This window comes from Strongylocentrotus purpuratus, unplaced genomic scaffold (genome assembly GCF_000002235.5).
Source record: "Strongylocentrotus purpuratus isolate Spur 01 unplaced genomic scaffold, Spur_5.0 spur5_scaffold_6, whole genome shotgun sequence".
Taxonomy (NCBI): Eukaryota; Metazoa; Echinodermata; class Echinoidea; order Camarodonta; family Strongylocentrotidae; genus Strongylocentrotus; species Strongylocentrotus purpuratus.
The window spans coordinates 45,105,592-45,121,287 of record NW_022145612.1 but is presented as its reverse complement, the minus strand read 5'-3'; the positions used below and the strand labels follow the sequence as shown (position 1 = coordinate 45,121,287).

Sequence of the window (15,696 nt, the reverse complement as noted above, 5' to 3'; positions counted from 1 at the left end):
CTCCGCTACATTCAGAGAGTGCGAAGAAAAGTGACACTTTTTGTTTAGCCCCTCTTCAAGTATGAAATACTGAGAGTTATACTGATTATAAATAAGAATGGAGCAATGTATCTTAATTGTCATTAAACAAATGTTATACGTAATTACTACATCAAACACGAAATTACGAAATTTAAGGGCAAGTTTATTCATCCTGGCTTCCTGGCTTGTGCTTGTGGGACACGCGATTACAAGTGAAGAAGGAACTCTTCCTGACGGATCCATATCATGAGAGAATACACAGTATCGTGTCATAATGAGTAAGATGAGAACTGTGGAACAGTCTGCATAAGAAGAAAGGGAACTTCCCGTCTAGGCTTGGTGGGAAATTAAACCAAGATTGGCAGGTGATTGTTTTACTACATAACTTACGCAATTAGAATTGCTTACACGATAAAGACCACCGTCGTCTTCGATTGACCACACAATGGTAGAAATGCATTATGACGTCAGAAAGTTCAAAAGTTATATATTTATTTTTAACAATAAATAATTCATAAAAACCCACATAATTGTCTATTCTTTTAAAGCAATTCATATCGCTGTTAAGACCATCAAAAGAAAATTCTTATTCAATTCTACAGCATTCGTAATTATGTCTGGGATAACATGTAAAAACTAAGAATAAATGCAGAAGAAATATCCACTTTTTATGCTAAAATGTTCAAACCTTGAAATAAATGTTATCGTACAAGGGTTGTTCTTCAAGTCTTCCAAAGTGCATGTAGCATGCGTGACAATGGTTTGCCAATTTGTAAGATCCGTCAAGATTTGACCACTGTACTGACCGCTGAAAACATGTGGTCAAACACTACGATGAGCTCACATCCTATGTATTTTCTCTCAGATTTACGTAATTTTTAACAATCTCAAGAATGGCCGTATTTCCGCCAAAATCTTTCCCGTCAGCAGCACTCTTGAAACAGCGCTCAGGATAAAGAAGATAAAACGGAACCCGATGTCTCTCTTTTTTTCGGGGCGGTGGGTATTTTTCTCAAATGGTGCACAAGATCAAATCATTCATGTACGGCATACATTCATAATGAAGTGGCCAAACTTGAAAGCGGGTGTCTAAGTAACCACGAACGTCAACACCCAGTCAGTGTAAAATTTATTTAAAAAAATCATGTAATGCAAAAGGTAGTCACACTATTAAGTTCCACAGATTTGTTGGAAATAACGAAGGCATATAACGATGAGAAAATAGTGTATTATTGTTTTTCGTTATACAAGAACGACATCATTTTACTAGAATCTATACAGTAAACCATTTTTGTTCGTATCCTTGTAACTTTGTTTTGTTTTTGCTTTTCCTAACTCAAGAATGAAAGGTAGAATGATGGAATGAGAGCCTTTGTTGAATACTTTAAGATGTAACCTTTAGTATGTCACATTCTCAAGAAACATAAATCGGGACAAATCATAACTGCACATACTTGAACAATTACAATATTTGGTGAGGGTATAATTAAGTTAGTTGTTAACTATATGTATTTTCTCGAATTATATACGTAATCGAACTACGGAAGTAGACTCTCAAATTGTTCCACCATTACACAATACAAGCAGCATTGTACTTTAACATTGAAATTAATACTTCAACATTGAGAAAAAAATTACGAAAATAATATTTAATATTGTGATATTATATACAACAACTCGTTATGCAGAATGCAGACGAAATGTGTTCCCCTATCCTATCGAATGAAAGGGTGGTGAAAACGAACAGACAGTTATTAATACCCAAACATTGTTTTGACAAAGGTAAAAATCATTTAAACTTGAAGAACTGCCATGCCAGGCAACGCAGGCTGAAGGAAATAAAGAAATGCAAAAGCCATAAATCGGTTTACACAGTCAGTGCCATGTGTTTGCACCAGAGTATAATTAGTACGATGTTGATTCCCTGTATTCTAAAGTGCCGTCGAGGTATATGTCACTATAATAATTTATATAGAAAATATGATTATATTCAAATCATTTAAAGCTCGCATGCATTCTGTAATAAATTATCTTTTATACTTGGAATAAAAGGTTTGAATTCTTACCCGATGATTTTCACAGGAATGCCGATAACCGTCAATTATGTCCTATGTCACCGATTATCGCAAAAATCACACCAGAATTATAGAACTGTTTTGACTGTTGCTTGAGGGCTAACAAAGAATTATGCTCGGTACTTTCATGTATGTGCGAATATATATATAGAGAGAGACTAAATATTATATTAGGAATGCGTTTAATCTAAACGGAATTCCAAGTTTAAGGACGACCAATGCGCAGGTTCCTGAATTTTTTTAATGACCGCACTTTGATATCATCACGTGGGGTTATTACTGTTCTGTGGCTTATCCTCTAGTTTCAGCTCTCCCAATTTCTTTTGGAAGCGCTGTTCTTTCTATCTTTGCTCTACTTTCCATAAAATTTAACTTTCCTATTACCACTAGGTCAGTAATCTGACCTCTCTCTCTCTCTCTCTCCCTCTCTCTCCTTTTATATCTGGTTTCTTCTCTCTGTTTCTCACCCTTTAACCTGTCTCACCTCTTCTCCTTCTTCCATTTTAAATGGCCACTTTTCCATCTGCCCATCAATTCCCGCCTTTTTTTTTTTTTTTAATGTCTGGCCCCACCCCTACCCCCGTATTTCTTTTCCTTTCAGATCTCACCTTCTTTCCCCTGTGTATCTTCCATGCAACTGAACAATAAAAAACTTTATTTTAATTATCAATCTGCTTAATTTGGTTTATAGCATTGTTTCAATGTTTCGTAGTACACCTCATACTATGCAACTAGTCGATTGCCGCCCATCAACCTTTTTTGAATTTTCAAGAATATATTTAGTAAATATATCTTATTGTCATTATAGTACTGAATATGATCCAAGGACTATCATTGTTTTGGACACTGTGGATCAATATTATGTCGATTACTCTAAAACAACGGAAATATCAAGCCATGTGCGATTTGTTACCCTTGAAAAAATTATCATGACCAACCCACGATTTAAACGGTTGTCCTGGTTTTCATGAACTGTTATGAAAATAAAATAAAAACAAATCAGCTATAATTTATTATTTGAAAGAAAATTAAATTAAATTAAAAGCAATTCATTAGCATGATTAATGTAGACATAGGGCATCAAACTTTTGGAAACTGAAAGTCTTTTCGTATGATTCAATACTCATTACTCCTTATTCGATTTCTTTGTTACATGTTGGGAAATTTTGGGCAAAGTGATTTCATGCGGTTGAAAAATGATGATGCTTTTCTGTAATGTCTGTGTGACAGATTACACGTAGATGTAGGACAAAGTACCGTCCAATGAGAAACAGAAGGGCTTTAACTCATATACTTTAACAAAAAATTGATGCCCTTCTACATTTCAGCTCTCAACAGACGTACCATGGACCGAAACTTGCCACAATTCTTTTGTTAATTAAATAGTTTTCGATTGTTTCTTTTAATTTTACAAAATATGGTTTACTCAGTGTTTGTTTACTGCCCAGAACAAAATCGACTGCTATATCTCAATAAGATAAGAATATTAATTTCTATTTTACTATGCGAACATTGTATATCATTCCTACGATTGTATTGATAGTTGATTTTAAAAGATATCACTGCTCTTTGAGAAAAAAAAAATGAGATTTGAATGTCGTGGAGTATTAGAAGGCAGTTATGATTTTTGTTTCCGAATGTGAAACAATCATGACTCAGAGAAGTTTAATCAAGTTTGATGAGTAATTATAATTACGAATCAAATCTTGTTAAATTCCCACAAGACGCAACCCCAATTTTTCCGAAAGATTCTTTAGAACGGAACCTCCAACCAGTAATTCGCACGAGTAATGGGAAGCTCCCAACTTCCTTCCGCGGTATACACAAATCCAACTCATAATCGGCGGAAGCTATACGTGATTCGGTAATTGATTTCTGGCTCATGAGAATACCGCCAAAATCGCAAAGTTAGGAAATTTGTTGTGTTTAATTGGATGATCAAATTACATACTCATTGTTTGTTTGTTAGTGTGGTGGTTGTCATTTATTACAATGATCACAATCATTACATAATCATCTTTAATCGTGAATGTTACAAAGTAAGTATGATTCTTGCACTCCATCTATTGAGCAATGGTGTGCCTCATTCGTATTTTTTTCTTTTTCAGGGTTGCGGTAATAAATGGATAAAACTAAATCCCTGCCTAGCTTAACAATAACAGTGTTATGAAATTGGACAATGACATTGACCATTGTTTGTGGGAGTTTTGGGAGACGGGGGGGGGGGGGGGGGGTAATGACAGTGACGGTGACAACATGGACAGAGAATGTCAGTTGGGGTCGTGGGCCCAAAAGTGCTAAATACCACTACTCTAAGAATTAGTAAAAGCCTCTCGATCGAGAGTTTATAAATGGGCCGGGAATGTATAGGATGCGGAAAGCGCGATGGTCCAGTGGTAGAGCAATGGTCTCGTAACCGGTCGGTTCCGGGTTCGAAACTACGCCGATGCACTATATAGTGACCTTTGGTAAGGACCAAGTCCAACGGAGGGGACATATAGCTGTCGGTTCCTTGATTGCTTACTTACATGTTTTCTTAGCAGCAAGATAAAACCAACCAACCAACTCAAAAATCGCTCTGATCCACAAAGATTCAATTTTGTTTTTCTATTTTTTTTTTTGTTATTCTGTTCGTTTCAGCAATGATCCTATTGCCTTGGTCAGAATTTAACCCCACCCACATAAACTGACCAATGTTGATTGTGCTATCTAAAACAATCACACATGCTGTAAAATTAAGGGCAATTAATAGCTAAATGTGGTTTTTCTTCCTCAAACAATAATAATATGGGATTTAGGTTAACCTATCAAGCCCAATGATAACGTGAACGTGATGTTATTGGAGGAAGTTGTATTCTTAAGTTCGTTAAAAATTTGTTTTTTCTTTCATAATTTGGGAAACTCATGTCAGGTGTTGCAATCCATGAATGCATGCGACCTTTCACGATTTATTACTGTGAAGAGTACCAAAAGAGTCGATGTACTACACAAATTGCTCCATAAGAATTCATGATAATTCAATGAAATTGTATAATGCGTGAGCTAATCATTATCATGTACAGTTTCCAACATGACTGTAAATATAGAAATTTTGTGATTGGTTTCGTTGTTGGTATGTGGAAAAATCTCGTCATGAATGATGACTAAACTAAGTATTATTCAAATTGCAGACTGATATTTTGTTTCATATTTCATACCGGTAAATATTCCATGCAGATGAGAATGTTTACGTTTGTGTTTCTTTGTCTCCTCCGTTTGCTTTCTGTTATTCCAAACTTGTGATAACTGGCACCCAACATGCCCAAACGGCACTTACGATTCAGCCCATTCCTGCATACATTGGACTGCATGTAACACACACCATGCTTTATCATGCCAATAATTTGCACAATAATATTTCTGGTCCGTGTTTACGTACACTCCAGCTGCCTCTTTCGTTTTTGCGGTGACTAATTCAGAACTCATTCACCCATATGCCAAGTTTAAAGTCTACCTGTTGGCAAGTTCAAAGAGTAGGTTATCTCCCTTTCATTGCCACATCAAGGGCAGGACTTGTGGTTTTGGCAATTTAAATTTGACGGCGTGTATAGTCCCCGCGGGACGGAGGAGATTTCTAAAATAAATCTCCAATGAACTGAGTTCTAATTCGTGAACGAAAGATCTACGATACTGCAATACAAACCGTACCACGTCTGTAAATGTGCGAATGTTTGGCTGATGCAATCATTACTAAAAAGACAGTGTATACAATAAAAACATACACCGGAGCAAATTGACACTGTCAGCATCATGATGTATGACTATTACCATAACTATTAAAGTAGTGTTTTGTCAAAGGAATGGTAATTAGGCAAAATATTCTGCATTGCCAAGGCCGATTATAACACTGGGAAAGAAATACCTCTGTAATTTTGTTTTCGTTTTCGTGGACGAAGGCATCCGAAAGAGTTAAACCATTCAGAGAATCAATGAAAATCCCAAAGATGCCCAAGGCATTATGAAAGAAAACAAGAAGAAGAAATTATATGAATAGAAATGAATGAAGTGACATATTTTGAAATTGTTTCCTTACGTTTTTCTTATCCTGTTTCCGGAGTTTCGTTTTTTTTTTCTTCTTTTTATTGAGATTGGATCATATATCATCAGCTTGTGTATTCATTCCAAAGCGTTAAAATTATTTCAGGGGGACACCAAGGCGCAATTTAATTATATTCAGAGAATGGAGTCAATGAGTTCTGGAATTAGAATTACCAGGAATCAACTTCAATGGAAGAAACTAGCACTTGATGTTAACCCCGAATAGCCAAAGGAACACCCGTGTTGAAAATTGGTTTAGAACCTCTTGACTCTCTGATCGACAGTTTCAGTAAATTAACTGTAGTACTGTTATAGATGATTGTAGATAATCAGCTAATCGGTTAAAAACACTTCAAAATGTGGGGTGTGTATTCTCACCAAAACGGTACCTTTTCAATTTGTATGCAACTTGAAGTCTTGAATATAGTCTGTTAGTCTGAAGTCTGTTATAGATGATTGTAGATAATCAACTAATCGGTTAAAAACACTTCAAAATGTGGAGTGGGTATTGTCACCAAAAAGCTTATACCTTTTTCATTTTTATGCAACTTGAAGTCTTCGTTTTCGTGCACTTCATACAACGCAGGACTGGTGGACACTATTAAGCCCCCAAAATGGATCTTCCCGAATGCTTTGAAAATCAGCTTGTATTCAAGTTTTTGGGGTAAATCTGGTGGAAAATAGGCCTATACAGTTACATTACGGGTGTTACTGTTAATCGACTGTAATGCATTGTACAATGTAGATAATCATCAAATCGGCTTATATACATCAATAGATGCATGAAGTGGGTGTCGCCTCGATTTAGGGTATCTTTTTCCCCCATTGTATGCAGGTCCCAATTAAAGTCCCATCATCGCACAATCCAACAATAAAGCAAAATACTGGTGGCCATCATTAAACCCATTAAATGGAACTTGTTATCAGCGAAGGTATACATCTGAAATAGCTTTTTTAATATGCCTTTATACTAGCCTGACATGTTTCGTAAAAACATTATAGGTTTATGATGTCAAAATGTAACAATCGCCCCCTTTTTTTAAAAGATATCAATAGTTCAACTGATTTACAGTGTATCAAATTGACTTAAAATTTCTTATCACATATTTTAGATTAAAATGAGGAAACTCTGTCTGGATCTCTCGTGATTAACCTTTAAACGTGCACACTTAATTCATTCCTCATAAAATCCAAGTGTCATTTGATTTATATCGCTGCCAGTTAATCATCTGCATTTCATTCGATTATACTTCACGATACATCATAACGTAATGGATAGTAGCTATTATTACGACCAAATTTCTCATCAAATAAAGTTCTAGAACATTAATTTTGTTATCATTTTTTTCGCGACCCGATAATAATGAAATTCATGAAATGGACATAGATACAAAACGAACGTTTTTCATCCAAGGAGTGCTGAAAGAATTCATAATAAATACCCCGGTCAATGAACTGAGTTGAAATTGCATTATAAAGCATTATTTCATTATATTTCCCAAAATAATATTTTTTTGTAAACATGCAATCATGAATGATATTTGATGAGCAAAGTCTGAATGTTGTCTTCGTGCCAAAATATTCGTCATGGATAATTGAATAAAAGTCCAAAATGATTAGTGACTGACATGAGTACCTGTTGGACATGCGAAGCCCGAAACATGTCGTACCAGGAAACTCTGAATAATTATTAACTTCGATGCTCCATAAATGCAATATTTCACTATTTCGTTATATTCCCGAAAATATTCTCTTTGTGCAACTGTAACGCAAATTTAAAGCAAACATAAATAATATTTAAAGAGCAAAGTTTATATATTGTCTTGGTGCCAATATTTTCGTCATGGATAATTGAATAAAAGTCCAAAAGGATTAGTGAATGACATGGGTACCTGTTGGACATGTGAAGCCAGAAACATGTCGTACCAGGAAACTCTGAATAATCATTAACTTCGTCAGATGCTAGTGCGAGTGGAGTATCGTATATCAAGTATAATGAGTGTGTAAAGACGACTAGAGTTGCTCTAAATTTTGTTGTTAAAATGCTATGACAAGCATATCATGTGACATACATCGTTTGCGTGTTGACTAATTTCATTTGGCAACTTCAAAATGATGCTGTTTTCGTTCGTTTTTCCTTGCTATATCTCTTTCAATCTTTTCACAAATATGATTAATGGGAGTATCTTTTCTTCACTGTCCTTCTAATAAATATATGGATTGCGACAATATAATTTTATTCCTTCTCGTTTAGCTCTCCTCAGTGCATAAAGACACAGCTATATATCGGTAAGGACGTTCTGAATTAGAAGTCCCGATGAATATGCTTCTTGTCACCATTATAACCACCAATTATGTTTCCAGATCTTGCGTCCCACGCAGACAATAGATGGGTATTCTGAGATCAAGACATAGCCAGTATGAAGATAACAATAGGATGACCTTCTTCGATTATGTGTGGGTGATGCTTATCGAAGCATACAATGAGATGCATTGCTCATACAGGTCCATGCAGGTCCACTCATAATATATGCAGTGAACAAAGCAGAGTGGGAGTAGTATGGTGGGTATGCAGAGGGAAGTAAACTCCCATTGCAACACTTTCTCTTTCTATATTTACAATTGATGATGATTTGATTCCAGTATAGTAGTGCAACTGTCGTCTAATTATAGAGAAGCACATGAGTTTTGATACACCACATGCACTGGCATAAAGTGAAGATGTATAGAATTTCCTTTTAACATTTTCTTGTATTTCTTGTTCTGAATATCACTTTAGAACCACCTTGTCCCGGCACCTTGTCCTTTATGGTTTTCAACCAGCTTTATACAGGTATTGATTTTTTTACTCAATTAAATTTGCTTTATCAAATGCTTATTTATTCTTTACTTCAGATTGCTTTCGCACTCTTTCCAAAATTAACTTCAACTAAAATCTTTTGGATTTGATTATTACTAACGTGTTACCTGTGTTAATGTAATACAGAAGCATCAATGACAACCCAATGAAGAAAACAAATATTAACAGCTCATTACTAGGCACCCACCGACTTACACCCAGACCTTTCTTTTTAGGTTCATGGTCAAAGGCATACAAATGGCCCAAGCAACCTTATTCTCCTCTTACGTTATGTAATCATAACTACTCGACCCTCAACTCTCTTCCTTGCCTTCAACTGCCCTCCCAGCAACAGCCCCTGCTGCCAGTAGGCTACATTGAAAGTGAATGATAAGACATTCATAAAAAAGTGCACGTACCATCATTTTTGTAAACAATAATTCGTCCTTCATGTAGCATGCACCTGCAGTTGACAAAACATCTTGTTGATTTTACGATGATACAGCGTTGGGGAAATCGAAACGAACTCGACAAGGTGCGCTGGTACACTGCATGGGACGTTTACCTATATACCCGCAATAAATTCAGCTATCCGACCTATTCACTACAAGTAAGAATTTATAAATGTATTTCTATATTTTCAAGCATAAGAAACAGTCGCTATATACATATAGTATAAAAGAATGAAATCCTTGTTTTATTATGTTAGGACATGGGAGCATAATCAGATCCGTATTCCGTAGTGCAACCCAGCTATTCCTTTCTAAAGATTATGATCAATTCACATTCACCCTCAAATAGAATTCACCGATTTGAAATGTACATGTACATTTCGTTTCGAATTTCCATTGATTTTAATAACATATTTAGGTTGTTTGCCTATTCAGAATATCTTTTATCCGAATAAAAAATACACTCATGAGATGCAGTTTATTTACAATAAATTGAGTCGCTGATTGATTTTGTGCAATTTAAATGGCAATCACGGTCATGCAGTTGCATGCATCTACACTAGTCAGAATCACTAGAAATAGAATTGAGCAATAACAAGATTTGCGACGGTGAACATACGAAAAATGAAAGATGATCCAGATAATTCGATGATATCTATCATTTTTAAAAGGTTTAATTATTTCGAACGCCTTCGTCGACAAAAAACTAACACATAGAAACAAAAGAAAGAAATATATATATATATAATTAATATCGGCAACTTTAATGATTAAGTGGAACAGAGAGTCAATTTTAGAATTATTTTCATGATGTTTAGAATCTTACAAAACGAACATATTGAGGGAGAAATTGGCAATTTTGCCATACTTATCAATCATTTTAGACTATACTTTGTTTTGTATTTGGAAGTGAGGTTTACTTTTATTTTCATTATGCAAGGCATGTTACTTTTAGCTTTGAATCTAATTTTGTTTCTTTGACTTTGCGCGGGAAAATATTTGGCTCATCTTGTCAATGTGTGGCTAACCGATGGGAACTGGTCGTCAGGAAAACCTGCCCTCTTTTGCGGTAGACAGCTCCAAAACAATAACTTCAGAAAGTGTGGTTTTGCAGAATAAAATACGAGTTTAGCAGCAAACAACATGATTGTGCCACCGAGTGCCTCCGAGTGTCAAAATTGAATAGAGTATATAAATGGGGAATTGCGATGTTTGTACAAAACAACTAACCACACGTGTATGAATATACATTGTGTATTTTATATATAAATACAAACTATTGATTCTGAATGGGTTTCAGTGTATGATTGACATTCATTTGAGTAAAAAGCAGTCCATGTTCTCCCTTTCTTCATGTTGATATGCATCTAGCGAATTTGTTTCATTTTCCACATAATATAAACAATGACAAGATAATCACAATAACAAACATAATGATATAACCGAAAATTTGCATTGAAATATTTTTTTACATTGTTTTTCTTTTAGTCTTGCAATGCAAAATTATTTAGTTACAGGAAATGAAATAGACTTTTATATCCTTATACTTTCCATAAATTTCCTTCCCATTTAAAAATGATGGAACTTTATATTTTGCCTTCTGAAAGGTTACGATAGACGTTTCGACTGATTTGCAAAGTATTTCTCTCGTTTGAAGGATTGCAATACCTTTCCAAGAAAATGATTATTCGCACCGTTGCAGATGATCAAACGAGGCATGCCCACAAACAACGTGTACGTATTTTATATGTCTTTGCATTGATATAGTTTGGTTCAATCGAATCAGTGAGAAAATAATTTCAAGTCTGAATTCTCAAAAAGGCCAGTATGAAAGTCGTGATCAACAGTACTATCAACGTATAAGATGAAGATATTCATTCGTACATGCAATAAAGTATACCGACGAACAAGTTATTATTCTGATCTGTATAGGAAATTGACTGTATCATTCATTCATTGGGAAACCTAGTCTCTACGTCATTACTACAAACTTTTATACTGAAGCCATTAAGTCCAATTTGGATTTCCTTGTATTCATCACGTGACCGATTTTATGAAAACCAATAAAGTTAATAAACTAGACCGACAGCCACGCATTGGCGATTATATTACTATATGCGCAAAGCTATGTCTTTTTGGAGTGCGTGACTGATTACGTAATACCTATTTAATTTCCTGCATTGCAATAATGGCTAGCTGAGAGCATGGAAGGTCATGCATTGATCGTAAAGAAGCTAGCAATACAGACAATATTTGTACAATGTCACCGCTATGTAGATCTACATGTTGTACACGACATACATGTAGACAAAACCTTCACGTGAGGTAAGATATTCAAAGACTGATGGCGCAGTGAAATTCGTTTCTGCATCATCATTTTTCAATATCATGAATATGTAAGCTTTAAATAATGTGAAAAGGGATGACGTGTTTATGAATCTATATAGAGTACAAAATGAATATTGATGTACCGGCCCAACCCTATAATACTTTAATCGTTTAAATATGCTTGAGAACATATTCATAAAATAATTTGATGCTTGATGTACTAGTATCAAAGTGTTTATAAAATGATTTCGCAAGATTAATAATATTGTGGTGACCCAAATTTCTCCGAAATACTCGCCAAATTAATCAAATCTAAAATGTTAGATTGATCAGTTTCGAAATTAAGGTTGCGCCGTCATCTCCATAAGAAAAGTAAATCGTCAATGGCGGAAAATGGCAATGCTGACTCGTTTCAAGAAAATGATGTCGCATGAACTTTTTAGGAGTCATATCATTATTACAGACATTTTTAATCAGTTTCGAGTGCAGTCATGAACACTAATTATCGAGGTTAAATATTATCACAGCTGACACTTCTGACAGTTTTTGCAGTTTCGCCAGAAAATGTGAAATGGATAAACGATTATGATGTAGTCAGTAGGCCTATACGGAAGACCCTCTCATGAGGATCCTGTTCAATTTTTAATTTTATCTCACGACTGATAACAGGTCAATCAAGTTCGCACGATATCTAAATGTCTGAATATATAGGTCCCATGTCACACCCCTGTGGTAACCGCCTCCACCCTTCCCCATGTCAGAAAAAGAGAAAGATTTATATTCATAAATCATGTTTCTGACACGTTAAGTCTCCATAAACTAGATGATAACGATGATGGTATCATTTGCTCTCTAACAGATGGCAAATACATCATATTCAAACAAGGCCAAAATGACATTAACATATCTTCCATCGATGTACTTTCTGTTTCATCAGCTGACGCAGATTCCTAACTCTTTATTGACCGTCTTCGTGATAAATTACTGAGTCTTAAAACTCTATTTATTCAAAGGGAGATAATTATTATGTAGACGGGTGATAGATCATGTTTGAATAGCAGATAAAGATGTCAAGTGCGTAAGATTGATTTCTTAATAGTAATAATCAATTCTTTTCTGTTAATCTCTCAATTGAATACCTATGGACACATGATATGATTGCTCAGATAAAGATCGTCAACCTAAAAAAGTGATTCTTTAAATTGATTTATTATGACTTAGATACTGATTGAAGAAAAAAAAATTATCAGACATGGCGTAGGGGTTTGCTTGTATGTTTTCCACGCGAATATTTTTTTCTCCCCCAGATCATTTTTTACTTACTGGGTCGTCGTAATCGTTTTATACACTTATAATGTATGGTTTGTGTACGTGTGATAATCACAAAATGATCTTCGAATAGTTATTACTAATTGGTAATAGAAAGGTTCATTGTATAATAAATCCTGCCTTTGACAAGTGTATAAGGCCCACCCCTTAAAATAAACGAGTATTTTGAAAATGGTCTCTATTGTCATACTTGTGTTATTTACAATTCTTCCCCAGCAGCACTGATGTTAGTACTAGGCAATGAAATGATTTTCATTACTTTTACTTAGTGTCTCAGGATGTTTATTTTATTTTGTTGAGATGTTTACCGTAATATACCATCATATACAGTTGCATAATTCCTTATTTAGGCCTATATGTATACTCATCAGGCCATCACATTTTTTTAAAGGACTAAAAGCATTATGTTTTCTGCCAGACTAGTGCCAGACCATCAAAAACACACTTAGGCTGAATAAAAACTTGAAAATGAACTGTTGATATTGTGTTGGAAACAACATATTTCGCTGAAATTTGAAACCAATTAAATTAATGCTTGAAGAGAAATAGACTTCAGAATTCAAAGGAATTATTTCAAATATACTTTGTCATGAAACATCAAGCCCAATACTTCATAATAATTGTAAATGAATTATAAATACAACCCACTAAGTTCATAAAATAACTGTCTCATAAAAGTCATATCATGTATACATCAATCATGTATATGGCGTAATTACAGTTTTTGCAAGTGTGCATGCATGGCAATTTTATTTATTTCTCGACCACTTGGGTTGTACAAATGTTGGAACAGCAAAAACAAACACATCTTAACACAACGTAATCACAGTTCACATATTTGATCAAAACAACTGACGTAAAAACAAATCGAACTTACAAGTTGCAAATGACCTCCTTGTTTGGTTGAAGAAGTTGTCCATCCGCAAACGGAGTCAGTATTCCAGTAAAAATGACCAAGAAAATCACTGATTTCGCCATCATCGTCCTGTCCAGTCCCTTCGGACGGAAATCCACAGAAAGTCTGGCCTTTATCATCACAAGTTCAGTCTAAAGCCCAAGGCTTGGGGTTTCCACTTGCTAGAAACGGGAAAGGCTTGAAAATAAAATAGGCCTTTCGAGGACAGCTCTTCTTAAATGTAGGTTAGTGTGAACAAGTTCGGTGTCACCAGCTCAACTGTCATTTCGATGGGATAAAACCCGCTTTCTTTTTATCACCAATTGTACAGTTATAAAATTTAGATGTGCACTCTATGCAGTGAATAGATTCGTGTTATTGTACTATTCCTGCCTGCATAGACTCAACAAAGAGAATTCAACGTACATAATTGCCTAAAGTCGCACGCCAATACACCACAAAAGCCACTGCTGGAAGTTGAGGCTTCGCGATCATATAAAGTCCATTCACCACTTCGCAAAAATAGAACGCGCGCAAGAGAAATATGAATGAACGAACGACGTCGCTGCTCTGAAGCTAATTCATCTGCAGAATTAACAGACGATGATAAATAAAACTGAATGAATATATACCAGCAACTGTTCTTCACAGTGCATAAGCATGTATAATGAGATAAGATGAGAATGATATCTCCCCGAGCTGTGCGATTACCAGGAGAATTCTGAGATAATATGAATGACTCAACATCGCTCATGCCATTTATGTATATCTTCCCAGACAATAACAAAAGCTTTTCGTTCACAACAGTCTGATCTGAAAGATATACCGATGTAGAGGGCGTCAGTCACAGGCAATAATACACCATCGTTGATTTCAATTTTTTGCAAATACACATGTCGTATTAGTTTTTTCTTCTCTCTAGCTCTTTCTCTCTCTCTCTCTCTCTCTCTCTCTCTCTCTCTCCCTCTCTCTCTCGCTTGCTCTCTGTCTCATTCTAACTCGAATTCTATCTCTGTTATACATAAATCATTATAATATTGTGTGTCCACACAAAAAAAGTAACCAGATTTCATGGCAGGAATTTTCTATAATTATAATGAATAATTTACTCGATGGGATATCATGTATGAAAAGATTTCTGCCAAGTGAAAATGTGATGGGCATAGAAACTGACGTATAGATGCCAGGAAAAACATCACTTACGGGGGTTCAAAATAGCCACACACACACACAAAAAATCGCCTAGCCGCTATGCGGCTCGGACTTGGGGACTCGTGGACGATGCTCTGCAACGTCATTGGGTCAAACCCCCTTCCCCCATAGCAAAAAGCTAGATCCGCGACTAGGAGGGGAGCGGGGGCAACCAATGGGTTGATCAAATAGGACCCGAACATAGTTATTTTCTGCTAGCTCTACCTATACTGTATCTCCTTTCTGCTTGTACATCATGTAGGCCTATATAAATGTTACCCCCCCCCTCCCCCCACCCACAACCAAGTCTGCGATCCCCTTCAGATATAATCAGCCCACTGATTGTAAGCAAGCGACTGTAACTACAAGTCTAGAATTTATCTTGCTGAGCCATTAATATAATAACCAACTATTTCTATCCACTCATAAACAATGGGAGGTGCCGATTTGATAAAAGGTAAAATATTAGGAATTATATTTAGTTTTTTT

At 35.4% G+C, this 15,696-nt stretch overlaps 1 protein-coding gene across 1 annotated transcript in view; it reads right to left on the bottom strand.

Moving 5' to 3' along the window:
- The window catches only part of LOC100889510, a 35,859-nt gene extending 21,089 nt beyond the window's left edge, over positions 1-14,770 (bottom strand). The window contains exon 1 of the mRNA XM_030972352.1: positions 13,999-14,770. Within this exon, the coding sequence (XP_030828212.1) occupies positions 13,999-14,156 (158 nt within the window). The 5' untranslated portion in view covers positions 14,157-14,770. The remainder of the gene's footprint in view (positions 1-13,998) is intronic.
- Positions 14,771-15,696: the final 926 nt, after the last annotated feature.